Raw genomic sequence first — 15,526 nt, 5'->3', positions numbered from 1 at the left:
CCTAATCCCGATTACGAAACTAAGTTCCACGGCTTACCCAGTCTTTTCAGACGGGGATAAAAGACGTGACGTAATAGTTCAGCAGAAATCCGCTAGGTGGAGATAAGTTATCCCCTTTTATCCCCTTTAAAGGGGATAAAAGACACGACGCTGCATTCAGTGTATCGCGCGTGCCGGCCCTGGACATATAAGGGCATCGCAGGTCCATTATTATACACTGTTTCGTGAGGCTAGGAACCGCTCTGTCCATCTACAGGGTGTTTCACTTAACTTGGGCCAAACCTTAAATATATGCAAATGCCGCGCAGCGGGACAGAACCAAGGTAGTGTTGTTTGCCGTCGCTTGGAGGTACTCGGATTATTATTTCCGCCGAGGTATAGAGATCTGCAGAGCTTTATGCATCTTGCCCACTCTGTGAGATAGGCCAAGAATCGGGTAGCCCGAAATAATAGAATACAATATATAATGCGCAAGAGAACTTCACCGCTTGTTGAGAAAAGGTGGGTCAGAAACAAAAGAACCGGAATTTGGCGACTATTTATTAATGAAAGTGAATGAACGCGAAAATGAACTTCGGGGGAAAAAATAAACGTATTCATGTGCGCTTAAATATACATACGACGGTAACTTGTCGTCTCCTTATCTTTAGTGCCCCCCCCCCCCCCTTTGTTTTGAACTGTTCCACAACGGCTCCCAAATGTGTGACACGTGGGTAGTACTCGTGGGTATATGCATAACGTACACACGAGTATAGGACGAATTGCAGACAGTAAGGCATCTGAACGCTCTGTCGTTGAACAACCGCACAAAGCACACGTAGTACACATGTACCGTCTGGAACACGTACTGCATGTATATGTATACATAAACGGTTGCCGAGCACAGCATTTCAATAAGTCCGACGCAAGTCGTGCCGCGCATTCCGATGTCACCAGGTCACAGCTGCACTGACACGCGGCTCGCAGACAGTCGGCGCACGCGATTGCGAAACCACATATATGCGATGCCCACTTTTGTCAACGCTGATACGCCTGCAGTGGTTTTGTTTTATTAATTAAATTGAATTCCGCTGGGTATTACGTGCCACAACCACCATACGATTACGAAGCACGCCGTAATGGGAGACTCCGGAATAATTTTGACTGTCCTGGGGTTCTTTAACGTGCACTCAATGCACGTTATATTATACAAGGGGTATTTTATACGGGGAAGCTATATATGGCTAGCCGATTCGTCCGTCCGTCGCCTGTACGCAGAAACTATTATCATCAGCAATGGCTCGAGCTCCGTCGTCTTTTTCGACAGCTGCGGCTGCGTTGCCGCTCATCATTCCAGCGTAGAATTTCCCTTCTCTTTATTTATTTATTTTCAATAAAGTTTTTACTCACTCACTCACTCACTCACTCACTCACTCACTCACTCACTCACTCTGTCGTCGTAATGGGGGGGAGGCCGCGTTTACGGGGTTATGAGCCATTACCCGTGACGCACAGATTTAATTTCGAAGCAATTTAATGTCGAAGAATCGCAAGCGGCAATGGCGACAGCGGGCCGTACCGTCAGTGACGTCGTTTTCTCCGTCGCAGCCGAACGTGTGTGTGTGTAACCTCATTAAGAGACGCAAAGACGTATAACCAATAATTGAGAGAGATCGGGATTGACCCAGTGATAAGCACCGTGGGGCCGCACGTTTCAGCTTCGCTGGTTAACCATGCATCTGAACGGAGGAGTGCTTGGGCGGTGATTTTCTGCATTTCGCCCCCATCGAAATGCGGCCGCGGGATTTGTTCCCGAGCACACTCGGGCTTATCGGCGCAACACCAGAGCCACTGCACACCGCGGCGGGCGTTTTGTTTTATTTGTTTACAGTTAAGTAGACGTTTAATGTTTAATTTCATTTCTCTGGCGATTCATTTCACTTCGCAGCCCGCCATCCCCCCCCCTTTTTTTGTTTTCTGTTCAAGAAATTAAAAAAAAAATTATTGATTTTGGTATCACGCAGGTTCCATGTGTGAGCGGATCAGGATTAGGAGCAAGACCGCAAGATTTGGTCTATTATTCCACAGGTCTAATTAGCAGACAGCAGCAAAAGGAACGATTTTTTTTTTTTATTGCTTGAAGTAGTCTCGGATGACTTTTTGTTTCTTGCCCTTGAAGCGCGACTCAACAATCATGGGTCGATGTAAGAGTACCGACATGTTTTAAACATTCGTTCAGCGTGACACCAGCGACAACGGATTGCTTCACGGGCGGAAGGAGCACCGGTCACTAAACGAAGAAGACAAATTCACTTTGTCTTCATGCCAACAACTTCATGCCTAGGGAAGAAGAAGCTACAGTCTGCTGAATTCCTTGGGTTTTCAAGGCAGTTTATGGTAGCTCGAAAGGGGGGGGGGGGGGGGGGGGGGATGGGGATCGAATTAACCGAAGTGGCGTGCTTTCGAGTTCGAACTAAACGAGCCTTCCTTCAGTACCAATCAGTAGTTTATCGCCGGAACTTTTCAGCGTGTTCGAATTAAGCGAGAATTCGAATAAACCGAGGACGAATTAACGGTAGTAGATCAGAAAGCTCGATCCCACAATATACGCGCACGCACGCACACACACACACACACACACACACACACACACACACACACACACACACACACACACACACACACGATATACGATCGTAATCGTACGATAAAAAAAGGACAGAGAATAAAAACTGACATGCGCTGTATCGCAACTGACGTCCGTATACCGCTACATATCCAAGAGCGCGCGGAACGTCAACTTTTTTTACTCTCTCTCTTGATGATAAACGTTTCCATTCCAGCCATCGAAAACCGTACGCGGCGCGGTCGCCGCTGTCGAAACATCGTTTCACAATCGATCATCACGGACGGGCAGAGAGAGAGCAGCCGGCAGTTCAGCTGAGCGAATTGGCGAGAGAGGCAAGATTGACTCCTGCAATTGACGCGCCGCGCACAGCGACGTTGTACACGATCGACTTCTCCTCGGCACATTCGATCCGTATCTAGCAGACGATGCCGGAATGTCGTTCACGCTACGGCGATTGCAGATTAGTTCCGTTATCGAGTGATATATATCTATCATATGTTATGGATTAGCTGACATGAAAGCAGCCCCCCCCCCCGCCAAAAAAATAAAAATAAGAAAAGAAAAAAAAAGAAAAAAAAATGAGTGAAGTGTGACTGCGCGAAAGGGCCGACGCGCGTGAGTTTCTACGCGCAAGCAGCCGACAGCGCGACCAAGTCGCAGCTGTAGAGACACTGAGAAAAAATAAACAAATAAACAGCGCTCAGATAAAACAGATTTCGTTTGCCGTCTTACCTTTTAAAGCGCACCGTCGTACATTCCGAGTGAAGTTGTTTGACGATTCCGGATAATACACTCTTGGGCCATGAACAAACACAAAAACACGCGCACAACCGTTGTTATGGCGGGGATAACACCATAAACTTCCGTATCCAAAAGTGGCACAGAGCACGGCGAACGACGGTAGCGTTAAACAAGTTCCGAACGTCGATGTCCTCTCCCCAGAATCGCACGCACTCGCACAGCACACACGGGTAAAGACGCGCTCTGGCACTCGCTCTCTCCAGTTGATTCGCTTCGCAGTCGAGTAAACTGCGGTGGATAATTTTTCTCGCTTTAACAAGACTGGATCGCAGCAGAAGCAGAATCCTTGTATGACATTGGTCATGAAACTCCAAACAAACGCCACAATTTTTAGATGAATGACACAAAACTACTTTACAGATTGTCGCGCCACCTGTTACCAAACTTACCGACAATTATCTATAAGTTACTACAAACAAGAGTTGTTCGTGTTAGCATTGGTTGCTCAAGGATGACGCGTTGATCCGTCAGTGTATGCAAACAAATAGAGTAATGGGACAGGTTTGAGAATGTACGATGACCGGCTGGAGTGTACATCAGAAAGGCGTAGGTGTAAAGCGCTTGGGGCGCCACCTAAACTGCAGTCTAAAAACTAATGCAAGTTTTGTTTGCAGAGTAACCGTTATTTTTGCTACTTAAAGATACTGACCACTGCTGACTGTGCAGGGTGGTTGATAGCATTATCACAACCTTCCTTTCTTCATGGTAGTAAAGATCGTCAAGCGAGCTGAAATTAATCTTAAAGGCTATGCTTTTCTGTACTGCAAGCGCCTGAAAATGATTGTAGTACAAAAGATTATGACAGGAAAAGTCTCAGGCCTCTATGTTTTGGACCCAACATACAAATCTCACCGCTCAGCAATTGCATCCGTCAGCGACGAATTTCTCATGATAACAAAAACAAATCTCGGAGCTCATGCTTTTGCAAGCAGTGATTTAAAAAGATGGGCGCCGAAAGTCATTTTTGACGCCATGGCTGCCATAAATATTGTTTAAAACGTGGCGGCTTTGACTTTTTTTTTTTGCGCCAATTACGTTAGGCTTTTTTAGTGCGCAAAACGATAGCGTTTAAGATTGGCCTCCGTTACTGGTGTCGACGTGGACACCACTTGTCTCCGTAGAACCAGCCCCACGGTGTAAGCAGCCCTAAGTATGTCCACTCAAAATAACAAAAATAATCTTGAAGGGCATACTTTTACTAGCTTTTACGTACTGCAAGCGCCGGAATTTGATAGTAATGTTCAAACATGGCAGCCATGACGTATTTTCGGCTTTTGCGATCGTTTTTGTTGCTTTTAATACACAAGAGTATGACTTTTGTTAATTAAAAAAATCGTTTGAAAAGATATTTAAAATGTTTGCGTTCAAAGTTTTTGAGCAATAAGTGCTGTCCAAAACCCGACTTACACGTCCTGTTTTCGGCTCCCAGCAACTAGCAAAAACATAGCCTTCAAGATTCGCGTTACAAGTATAGCAGGGCGTGTCTTTATGAGGCATAGATTTGGACATTACATATATTATGCTCAATATTTCAACAAAATAATTCAATCACGCTGTTTGTTTGCCCCTCAAAGAATGTTTGCAATCTTAAGGTAATGGTTGTTGGCAAAAGTTCATGAAGAGGGCGTCAGTTGTTTTTACTAAATATTTTAGTGATGTAACTTTTAAGAATGGCAGGTCCAACGGTCTAATGCCAGCGATGGCCGCTTGAGAGCAGCACAGTTGCAATGCACTAATTTAACTTCCGGTTCTGCACGGCGTTTTCCTGTGTCGTCCCGCTAGATTTGCGGCATGGAGCGCTGATCGTTGGTTGCGTTCGAGAAAATAATAGCACGTGGAACCTTAACATGACGACCATCCGACAATTTACATGCGACGATCTCTTTTTGTTCAACAATGTGTAAGTTGCGATACTCCGTATGTGCTTGTTTGCTTCGCAAGAGCTACTAACACGTTCATCTTTTGATTCCAGCAACTTGGATCCTCTCACAGAAACCGTATCCTTTACGCTGTTCAACCCTCGCGATTTCTACGTATAGTTGTACTAAGCGTAAGTCAAGTATTCTACGAACATGCCACTTCAGCTTACCGGACGGTTTTATTAATCGAACTGACTGCAGCAACGGTTCGCACGGAGATGCGCGTCACGGCACGGGTACTACGCTTGCGAATTCGTACTACTAGCCGTACTAGTGCCCGGCACACCTTTTCCTCGATGCGGCTTGCTTCGGAATACATCTTGCGAACATATTCAGAAGCACGGCAGCTCACTCTGTGTGTAGAAACTTGCCAATTCAAGAGCAAATTGCATGTGCTAGGTCGAGAACGCGTGAGCGCACAGGAAGATCCCTGTCTGAATTTAAAAAATAAAATAATAATAATAAAATGCACATAAAATATTCACATGGCACCAAGAAATACAGTCAAACAGCAAAGATGATGCTGCATCTCACCTGTGTCACACGGGTTATCATCTTCATTAAAGTGTGTCTGCACGAACTTTTCGAGCGCAGTCGAAACAAGGAGTGTAATACACCAGTATCGCACCTACGCTTTCGAGCGTGCAGATTGAGCTTTCCTACATGTCATTGTCAAACACGCTTCACATTGTTACTGCTTCATACTCCTGGCAGTTTCGATCTGCATCCAGCTTTTCGCGCGTGCGATCGCTGCACACACCAGCGTGTGTGCATAGCTCGTGTCAAGGCAAGCATGCTTGAAAGTGGCGTGTTGCAACATTGCATTCCAGCTCCACTGACTCGGGCTTGCGTGAGAGTGTCCGTGCTATATATATGACTGTTGCTCAGTCACGGTTCGTGCTTCGATTGTGCTCGAAAAAGCCAGTTTCGACAGACTTCAATGAGAATTGAAAGTGTCTGTATATATACATGGTTGCTGCTGAGTACGGCAGGATCAGAGGCAAGCATACTTGAAATTGATGTGTATAGATGCTTGATCCACTTTTAATTCAATCTGTATCACCTCAAGCACGCTCGAAAGTGCTTATGCGACAACAATGTGAATATACCCAGGAACAGCTCTTAAACACAATGTTCTCTGCGAAAGTCGATGCAGTTTAGGCTGTACTTAACCTTAGCTGTTTCACAGTATGGATTGTCATTCTACCTCCAGTACCTGGCACACTGGCCCGAATACTTCCAGGTTGCCGAGTCACCAAGTGGCGACATCATGGGCTACAGTAGGTCCCCACTCAAACATGTCTGCTTGTTTTTGGTAACTAAAGTGATGTATTGTCACGGCATCACTCACTGCCTTGTCTTCACTAGATGTCATTTTGTTCCTTATAGTCATGGGCAAAGCAGAGGGTGTCCAAGAGAACTGGCACGGCCACGTGACGGCTCTCACTGTTGCACCTGAGTACCGGAAGCTGGGAGTTGCAGCCATGCTAATGTCGGGCCTGGAGTACATCTCTGAGAAGTGAGAAATTCAACCACTGTACCCAACTGCACTGAACTTCGAATACATTAGACAGCTCTATTAATGAAGGCTTTGTGGCATATCATCATCAGACAAGCTCGTGTGAGATGTAAAACATGTCATCTCTGCTTGCCTACACTATTATTATAGCATGCTTGCATGTGCAAGGTAACTGCAATGCAAAATGTGTAGATTTCATCCCCTTCCTTGCATCCTGCGTGTAAGTTTATGGCTTAAGCGATGCAGCTGTGGTTGCTCAAATACTGGGTTGCCACATAACCTTGCTGCACAAAGTAGTGAGCAAAATGAAGGTTGTTTTCTTTTATTTGCAAGTATTCGCATCATAGCAAATGCTTGGAACTATTAAATGTGGAGTCTAGTGTATTGCTCATAATGGAGCTCTACTCAAGCATGAAGCAAAACTATTTCAACCACAGTCCACTGATTAAACGTGCCTACATTTTGTTTCAGGAAGCAAGCGTACTTTGTAGATTTATTTGTTCGAGTATCCAACAAAGTTGCTGTCGACATGTACAAGCGACTGGGGTATAGCGTCTACAGGAGAGTCCTAGAGTACTACTTTGGTGACCCCGATGAAGACGCTTTTGGTAAGTGTGGTCGTGAGAGCATACAGTGGCACAAATCCTTGCCATTTTCATGCTGCGAGTCAGCCAACCAAGCTGACATGACATGAACCGACACTCCAGGGGGCTTGGTCTGTTTCTAAAAGATTGGATAACGAGCCAAAGATATTAGTGCAGCACACTTGATATCATTCCTTTAGTAGTTCAATGAGCCAATGAGGTATAAACCCACTTAATTCACTCCTTACCATCTGTGTTATGTATAGCTATGGACAAATGAGACATGAACGGGAATAACTCTAGTGCGATTTCACACTGCTGCATCACCAGTTCCTAAACATGATCTAGGCTCCTAACTGAGTGTACATACCAAAATTTTGCTAGCATCACGTGAAGTCGCATGTAAGCATCACACAAACTTATCCAAACTTTGTCTACAATAATATGGAGATTTGGCGTGTCCGGTATTCGGGTAAACACAGGCGGACTGGGCATTTTACTGGAAGGGCAGAGGCGTACATGTAAGCGTCCTGCACGGTGTCGCCACCAAGTGGCGCAGAGCTCAACCAGACAAACACATCTAATATTGCAGTAACCAAGTGCATTCTACTTCGCTGCTGATGTAAATTTTCGGTAGTGGCGTAATCGTGTTGCTGCTAAAAATTGCACTTTGCCGAATACTTGCAGTTGAACTTGACCTGTTGAACTTGAGAGTTCTCCTCATTCCCCACTTCAATCCTTAAGTGAAACAAAAGGTAGTACTCACTTTTTGCACCGTCAATTCTTGATCACTCCTATTCTTCTTTGAGAACTGGGGTGGTTTCATGAAGACTCCTGTTATTGTGAAGTACTATATGCTTCAGTAATCATGCTTATCGTGCAGCAGATGTCTTTTCTTCACTGTCAAACAGAATATTGCCTTGTTCTCTGTTCAGAAAGGGCATCTAGGTACTACCATTTCAAAAGGCAGCTAAAAATAAAGTAGTGCTTTAAAAGAAAAGAAAAAGCTTTTTTCACTACTTTGATGCGATGCAGAAGGTGGTCACATTGTGACGTTTTGACACTCGTGGCTCACACGGTCGCCTCCTGTTCTGCTATTCTTTGTTAGGGCCGATGTAGCAGTATAGTAGCCCCACCCATCCTTTGAAAATCCTTCAAGTTCCATGAAGTGGCTTAAATAACCTTGAGTTTCATTTTAGACTATGCTTATCAGATTTTGTTTTGACATCAGGTGCAACCCAAAGTCAAGCCAATCCAATCTGGTTAGCAACCTTGTGGTGGTTGGCAGTCGTTTACTTGCAAAGCCTTTCTCATTTACTTCGTTGCTTTTTCATCTTGGAAAAAAGATTGTTCTCACACATCTGCAAGTGTTTACTGCAACCGATGCCGCATAAAACAGTGCAAGACTGCCACGCATAATATTGTGCCAGGTTATCACATGTCACTATAACTTTGCAATGTGGGCGAACATTTTTTTTTTCATTTCCATTTTTAATTTGTCTGCAACAAAATATAAAAGCTTGCTCATTGTTCATGGCAGTGTATTTTTCAAACTGTCAAACAGGATGTTGCTTCAGTCCTTGGAAGATGCTTTGTTGGAGCCTCAGAATTTGTTGAGAACCCTTGATTAAAAAGAGAGAAAGAAAGCCTCAAGATAAAATGAGTGGTAATGCTGTGATATTGTTCTTCTGTGCTTCTTTTTGCAGACATGCGCAAGGCACTCTCAAGGGACGTCCTCAAGAAGTCGGTGATCCCCTTAGCACACCCTGTACGTCCCGAAGATGTGGACTGAGTTAGTATTTGCGAAATAAAGTAACGCCGATTGATTAGTTGTTCGACGAAACCAGAACGTGCGGATACAGAGGGCTTCAAATGCATCAACCAGCTCGAGGCAGTACCAAAAGCAAGGATCGTGAGAAGTCAACGCAATGCTGAAGTGATTGTCAAAAGCGAAAGTCATATTGTATTTGTACAAGGGTACTTAAGCGCTCAGACCTTATATGGGTAAAGGTCGACTGCAACGAAATTTTGGACCACGTAAAAAGGCCTTGTTTCAGATAGTAGAGATGCAGAGCAGCCTCCGTGCAAAATTTTACGTTTTAAATGCAAGTGGATGCCGCCCGAAAAGCTTGCAAAAATGAACATTTTTCATACTGAAACTCGAGAAAACGTCGCTATTACTGCACGCCGAATATAATGCAGAACACAGTACGTTGAGCATGACCTCCGTAATTGGGCAGCATCCGTAACATACTAACAATCTCAGAGACGATGTGCTAGGATTTGTGTAAGTTAAAATTTGCTAGCCACTAGGTGCCCGCATCATCTGCTAAGGTGCTAATGAAAGGCTGCTAATAAGAAAATTTGACCATTATCAACCCTGCAGCTTTGCCTCGATAGCTCTAGTGGTATGTACTACTCAATTACAACCAATATAGCCAATGAGAAATTTCATTACAGTTGGCCCTTTAAAAGCGAATGTCTCAAAATACATACAGATCATATTCATTTTTCATTGTATAGACACCCCTCCTCACAATGCCTTTGTCACACCGGTGCAATAAGGTCCACGGTTTTATATTGTTATATTAGGTAGCACTGTTTAGTACATAGTGTTCTTTCGATTCCAGGTTCAATTTCCAGTTGAATGTGCATGGATTGCTTACTTTGAATAAAACCAGTTTGCTGATAATTTCCTCAGGTACACCTGTACTTTACCGAATGAGCTGCAGCGATTTGTGATTGCACTCGAGTTTGAGTGAAATGAAAGCATCCGTGTTAATTTATCTGTATAATTAAATCACAAATTTCACTGCTTGCATGTTGCAATTTTTTTGTTTTTTTTCCCCTCATTTTTTAAAGTGGCAGATGTCTTCATGCTCTCATTGTGGCTGATGTATTGAAAGGGAACTTGTAAAATAAAGTTGCAGTAAAAGCTTCAGCGACGATTGCAGAACTGAAATGCTGCAAGCCGCATATACGTATAGTATGGTTTCGGGAGTGGCTACGGTGGCTCATTGCACCTAATGCAATGAGCCCCCCCTCCCCCCTCATTTTTTCTCCTCTCTCGCCCATCTACAGAGGTGGCCATGTTATGGCTCGTGATTCTACTGACCGACTGTCTATCGTTCTTTTTTTGTTACATGCCCTAGTACGTCACGTGGCATGTTTGCAAGAAATACGCAAACGTCTTAGTCTAGACCAAATGCCACAGTGGGTGCCAGTTGCCCATTTCAGAAGCCTATCAACTTCATGTGCATCACTCAAAAATTGAACTCTTTCTGCAGTAGTGGGTACATTGCTTTTAAAAATCCGAGTATCGCAGCATGAACAGGCAGAACAAGGGCACACATTGAGGCACAGGGGGTCATTTGTACTAGTTGTCTGTGTAGTCTCAAGGTGTGCCCTTTTGTTGTCTATTTGTGCTGCAATACCCACGTTTCAAGAGCACTGAAGAGTAAAACCTCTAGTTTGCCTAGTTGAAGCATCTTTTACATGAAGTTAGCACGAAGCAATTGGTACACAGACAGAGACAATGCCTGAAAATAAAAAGATAAATAAATAAATAAAAGTAGACATTGCCTGCACAGTGCTTACTATGCATTCAGGATCTCTGTTGTGAAAAATAAACGTTTGTCTGCATTCATCCCGTGTCCCTATGTCTGTGTGGCGATCGTCTGCTTTGCACTGTGCTTCTTGTTAAAACACTGAGGAGGCATTGTAGTAGGAGCCCTTTGGGGAATGTAAGATAGTCATTTCAAACATTGGGCATAGTTTGTCCTGCTTTGATTCAAAAGTATAACACACTTTTTTGGACGAGGATAAAACTGAGGAAAAGACATGTCAAGTTTTCGTTGGTGTTTAACCTGTGTTGCTCTTCTTGCTTATGCCTTTGTTTTTTGTTTTCATTCCGCAGCATGTATATACAATTCATTTCGCAATAAAGATTCTCAGTTGAAAACAGCGCTTGTGCATGTTTGTTGTTCGGTTTTGTCCTCGTCAAAACGTCGCACTGTTATACTTTGAACCCTCTTGGGGAATGGGCGAGGGTGAAGACAAGTGACGACCAGTGCCATCTTCAAACTGAATGTTTTTTTTTCCTATCGTTATTTGTGAGGTGATTGCACATGATATCATAATCTGACTTACTCTTGCTCAAGCTTCTCTTTCCAATTTAGGAGCTTATAACCAGAGTGTTGCGAAACTACAACTGGCTGGAAAAGGTTACAAAGTATTGTACAACAGTGGCAGTAGGCTATAGTTGGAAAGGCTGAAAATTAGATTTTCATTTTATAAAAACAGCGTCAAAAATTCTCGTTTCTTTCAAACCATCTTGTCTGTCGCACTTGGGGACTGTTGTACGAAGCTATTTTAACCCCCACGCGCAAGTTTACTTACATTTAAACAGCTTTGTGCAAGCAGTGGCGAGTTGCTACACAGGAAGTTGTTCATTGGCAAAGGGGTGACGCACTCGCAAAACTTCTTTACTTTTGTCGCTAGACAATGAACCCGTCAGAAAAATGCCAAAGTGGTTTTCCCATCGTGCTCGTTGCCCCAGAAATAGCAGCTCAAGAACTGTTGAAATGCTGATTAATCCATGGCTAGGGGATTATTCCTGCTTCCATGCATTCCTGCTCCTCATGCATAACGCAGAAAAACAACAGTATGCTAGCTGCCCTGTAATCACCACTGTAACAATGTACTGGCCACCATATTCAAGGCAATTGTGTTTACTCTATGTCAACTTACCGCCACTCGTACGAAGATTTTCAACTGTAGGTAAATTTATGCACCTGCACAACGCCTTGTGCAAGCAGCCTCGGGATGGTGTGCTGGTAATAAACATGCTTTAATATTTTGGGACCATGAAGAAGTCAGACGCTGCTTTACATCCATGCACATCAACTGTTTAGAAAATTGAGAAGTGCTACCTACACCTAAATGCACCCCTGCGTGTTACCCTGTTGTATTAGTTTTACATACGAACGTTTGCGACAAAAAAACTGGCAAATGCAGCTTTTGTTCACGACATACAAGCAAAAAGCACGAGGCAAGGGTTGTTTCACCCAGAATAAATATGAAATACACGTCGCGCGCAGCCATGTCACAAGAAAATATACTGATTTTGCTTCAACGAAATGGCGGCGCCATTTTATGTGCCTGGCGTCGCTGTGCACGATACGGTTTTTTAGCTAATGAGAAGAAAACGGGTAAGTAATGCACCGAAATGTGCACTGAACTGAAGGCACAGTTCCCCGAGAAGTTTTACTGCAAATGAAGCAATAGTTTATCTGGAGTAGCCATGTTTGACTGGCCATTCCTGTTTACAAACAATCAAAAAATGTACAGTAGCCACCAGGCTAGTGCTCTTTCTTCTACTGCTTACAGGATCAGATGACTCACTGCTTGTAAAGACAATGTATTTTCTAATGTTTTATTTTTTTAATTTTATTAGCATTCTTAGTCTACAGTGTACTTCAGCCACTTTGTGTCTGTGTATCTATCTATCTAGTTGGCCTTCTTACGCTGCTTTCTGTTTAATAATAAAGAAAAAAAAATTATTTAAAATTTTTTTGGTGCTGGATGGTTTCAAACTCGCGTCACACAGGTTCCTCAATTCCTCAAGCACGGCAGCTTCTACACTTTAGCGCTGTGCTATGAATGCTCGCGGGCAGCGAGGAATCAATTCTCAGTGTTAACAAGCACAGTTGTGCCGTCGGTGTAATCTCCAAGGCCATGCAGGTGGAGGGGGAATTTGCGCGCCTGCTTCTAGATGGCGAATATTCGACATTACGAAAAACAAACAATACTATTTTCAGAAACATGTAGATAATTTGTTCACCTTGTGCCGCAGATAAATATGGCGCTCCGTAAAAGTTCACAAATGACCACGTGTCCCATCATCATGCCGAGGTTAGGCCTCTGCACTCTACTTTTGCAGCTTGCTGCCTAATACATGTATAGCCTGTCTTTGGCAACATGAAAATGGTTTTCAAGTAATCTGTGGCCATATTTCACACCATTATCATTGTGATTAATAAGTCTGAAGAGGGGGGCGAAATGCGAAAACACCCATGTACTTAGATTTAGGTGCACGTTAAAGAACCCCAGGTGGTCCAAATTTCCGGAGTCCCCCACTACGGTGTGCCTCATAATCAGATCGTGGTTTTGGCACGTAAAACCCCATAAGAAAAGAAAAAAGAACAAGTCTGAAGAGCCACATGGTGCCGAGATTTTGGTAGTTGATGAGCGAAACCTTCAGTTCATTGCCGAAAACTCCAGTGGAAATTTGTCCTTTACTTTTCACCGACTCCTGTCATTCAGACATGCGGAATATAAAATTTTGACTTCGCTGAAAAAATTCAGACTGGAAAGAGTTAAAGCTGAGCGAATGGTGCCCTTGTTAGATAAAATTAGTCATCATTTGAGTCTAATGATATTTTGTGTTCCAAATGACAATAGGTTCCTTACGTGCTACATTGCAAAAAATAATTTCATTTGTATATAATGCAAATAATGATATATCAAAGACTAAAAGGCATAAAAGAGGTCATGATAGTCGTGGGAAGCATTTACACTTTAAAGCCAACATGGTAATCCGAAAATTTTAGATTCTGCTTACAAAAAACAATCATGCGTACTTATTTATTCTAAACTGAAAGAAATTTTCAGTCAGGTACAAATGTATTAGGTTGTCAACACAAAACATGGCCAAATGGCCAATATGGCAGAGGAGGACACAGTTGGCATGGTAAAGTTTATCAGCTTAGGTACGAGGTGCTCGAGGTATGTGGAAAGGTGTAATGGTTCTAGGACTTACATTTGGAAATGCGGTTGTTTGCTTGAAGTCAGGGGATACAATCCGCACTCGACGGCAACCAAAGGCCAGCGGGAGGCCTCGCATTGGGCGCTCACGGGAAGACTACAAATGAAGCTGCGCAAGGTGATACGGGCTGGACAAGTTTTGAAGTGAGGGAGGCTCAGAGTAAAATTGGATATGAGGAACGCCTGATGAATATGGAAGAAAGTAAATGGGCTGGGAGAGCGTTCAGATATTTGTACAGGAAAAACATTGATTCACAGAGGAGGAAAAGAACTAGGACTAAGCTTATCAGCAAGTACGCGACCGGTATATTAAGTAACATGGCAACAAAGAACGTCAAACAAAAAGTCAGCGAGGCTGAGACAATCTCGTGGGGGGTGGCAATGGAAAAGAAACCTGCTACGAGTAACTGCTCGAGGGAAAAAACGAAATCAGGAAAGAAACAATTTATGATAACTCGAAGGGAATATCATAACTTTTTTAAACCCGATCAGGAACACGTAGTTATAAAGAGGTACACCAAAAAAGAAGCATGTGATTATTGCGGTAAAGCTAGAGAAACGATGGAGCATGTTTTATTACAATGTGAAGACATCTGCCTAGCGGTCGATTTAGGCTCCTTTGGCTCCTTGAAGCCCTTGGGTTCAGCGATAGCAGGGGCAAAGTAAACATGTCCGCAACAGAGATTAGTAAGAGGCGATTGGAAGTTTGGTGGCAGAAAAGTAGGGAGACGACAAACGGTGAATGCGTACAAAAACAAAGTTCCCAGTAGGGGTTCAGAAAAGTTTGATGATGGGAATTCTTGACATTTTTTTTTCTTTAACAAAGGTAGGACATTGGCCAAAATAATAACAAGAGCTTGGTGGCGCAACCCACCACCCCGTTTCAAAGCAGACGCTCATAGCATCCATTCATTCCATCCAGCTTTGCATTAGAGTAAATGAACTAGCCCTTAACAATTCATACATTGCGGTGTTTTGTTTTTGTATTTATTTGCCGGTGCTCCAAGGTGGAGAGAATGCATTAGGTTTTGAAATACATTCTAATGAGTTCCACAAGCTCGCTTTATCGCAGTTTTGTCTAATCACATTAACCCTTTGAGGGCTTTTGTTGTACGTGTACAGTACCGCAGATCCATCCTGCGTGGTTTTTGACGTACGCGTATGATACCGATCTTATCTTTGATATTTCGCGCATATTTGACACCAGTGGTTGTTGAGAGGTGCTGCCAACTCTATAGAGCCGGCTAAAGTCATTTGAAATTGTGTTTTT

General features: G+C 43.5%; 1 protein-coding gene across 1 annotated transcript; it reads left to right on the top strand.

Moving 5' to 3' along the window:
• The first annotated feature begins 5,155 nt into the window (after nucleotides 1-5,155).
• On the top strand, nucleotides 5,156-10,372 carry LOC119458003 (N-alpha-acetyltransferase 20). The gene is made up of 6 exons (XM_037719792.2): nucleotides 5,156-5,309; nucleotides 5,382-5,406; nucleotides 6,518-6,608; nucleotides 6,718-6,847; nucleotides 7,319-7,455; nucleotides 9,138-10,372. The coding sequence occupies exons 1-6, from the start codon at nucleotides 5,257-5,259 to the stop codon at nucleotides 9,221-9,223; spliced, it is 522 nt and encodes a 173-aa protein (XP_037575720.1). The 5' UTR covers nucleotides 5,156-5,256; the 3' UTR covers nucleotides 9,224-10,372.
• The last annotated feature ends 5,154 nt before the right edge of the window (nucleotides 10,373-15,526 follow it).

This window comes from Dermacentor silvarum, chromosome 7, assembly GCF_013339745.2.
Source record: "Dermacentor silvarum isolate Dsil-2018 chromosome 7, BIME_Dsil_1.4, whole genome shotgun sequence".
In the NCBI taxonomy this organism is placed as follows: domain Eukaryota; kingdom Metazoa; phylum Arthropoda; class Arachnida; order Ixodida; family Ixodidae; genus Dermacentor; species Dermacentor silvarum.
Note: the sequence above shows the minus strand (reverse complement) of the source record. Positions and strands in the feature narration are given on the sequence as shown.

Excerpts from the sequence above, each read along its gene's own strand:
- LOC119458003 (XM_037719792.2), top strand. The coding sequence starts at position 5,257 with ATGACGACCATCCGACAATTTACATGCGACGATCTCTTTTTGTTCAAC. Across the intron at positions 5,407-6,517 it reads TGGATCCTCTCACAGAAACC|TATGGATTGTCATTCTACCT; the intron begins GTATCCTTTACG and ends GCTGTTTCACAG. Across the intron at positions 6,609-6,717 it reads TGGCGACATCATGGGCTACA|TCATGGGCAAAGCAGAGGGT; the intron begins GTAGGTCCCCAC and ends TGTTCCTTATAG.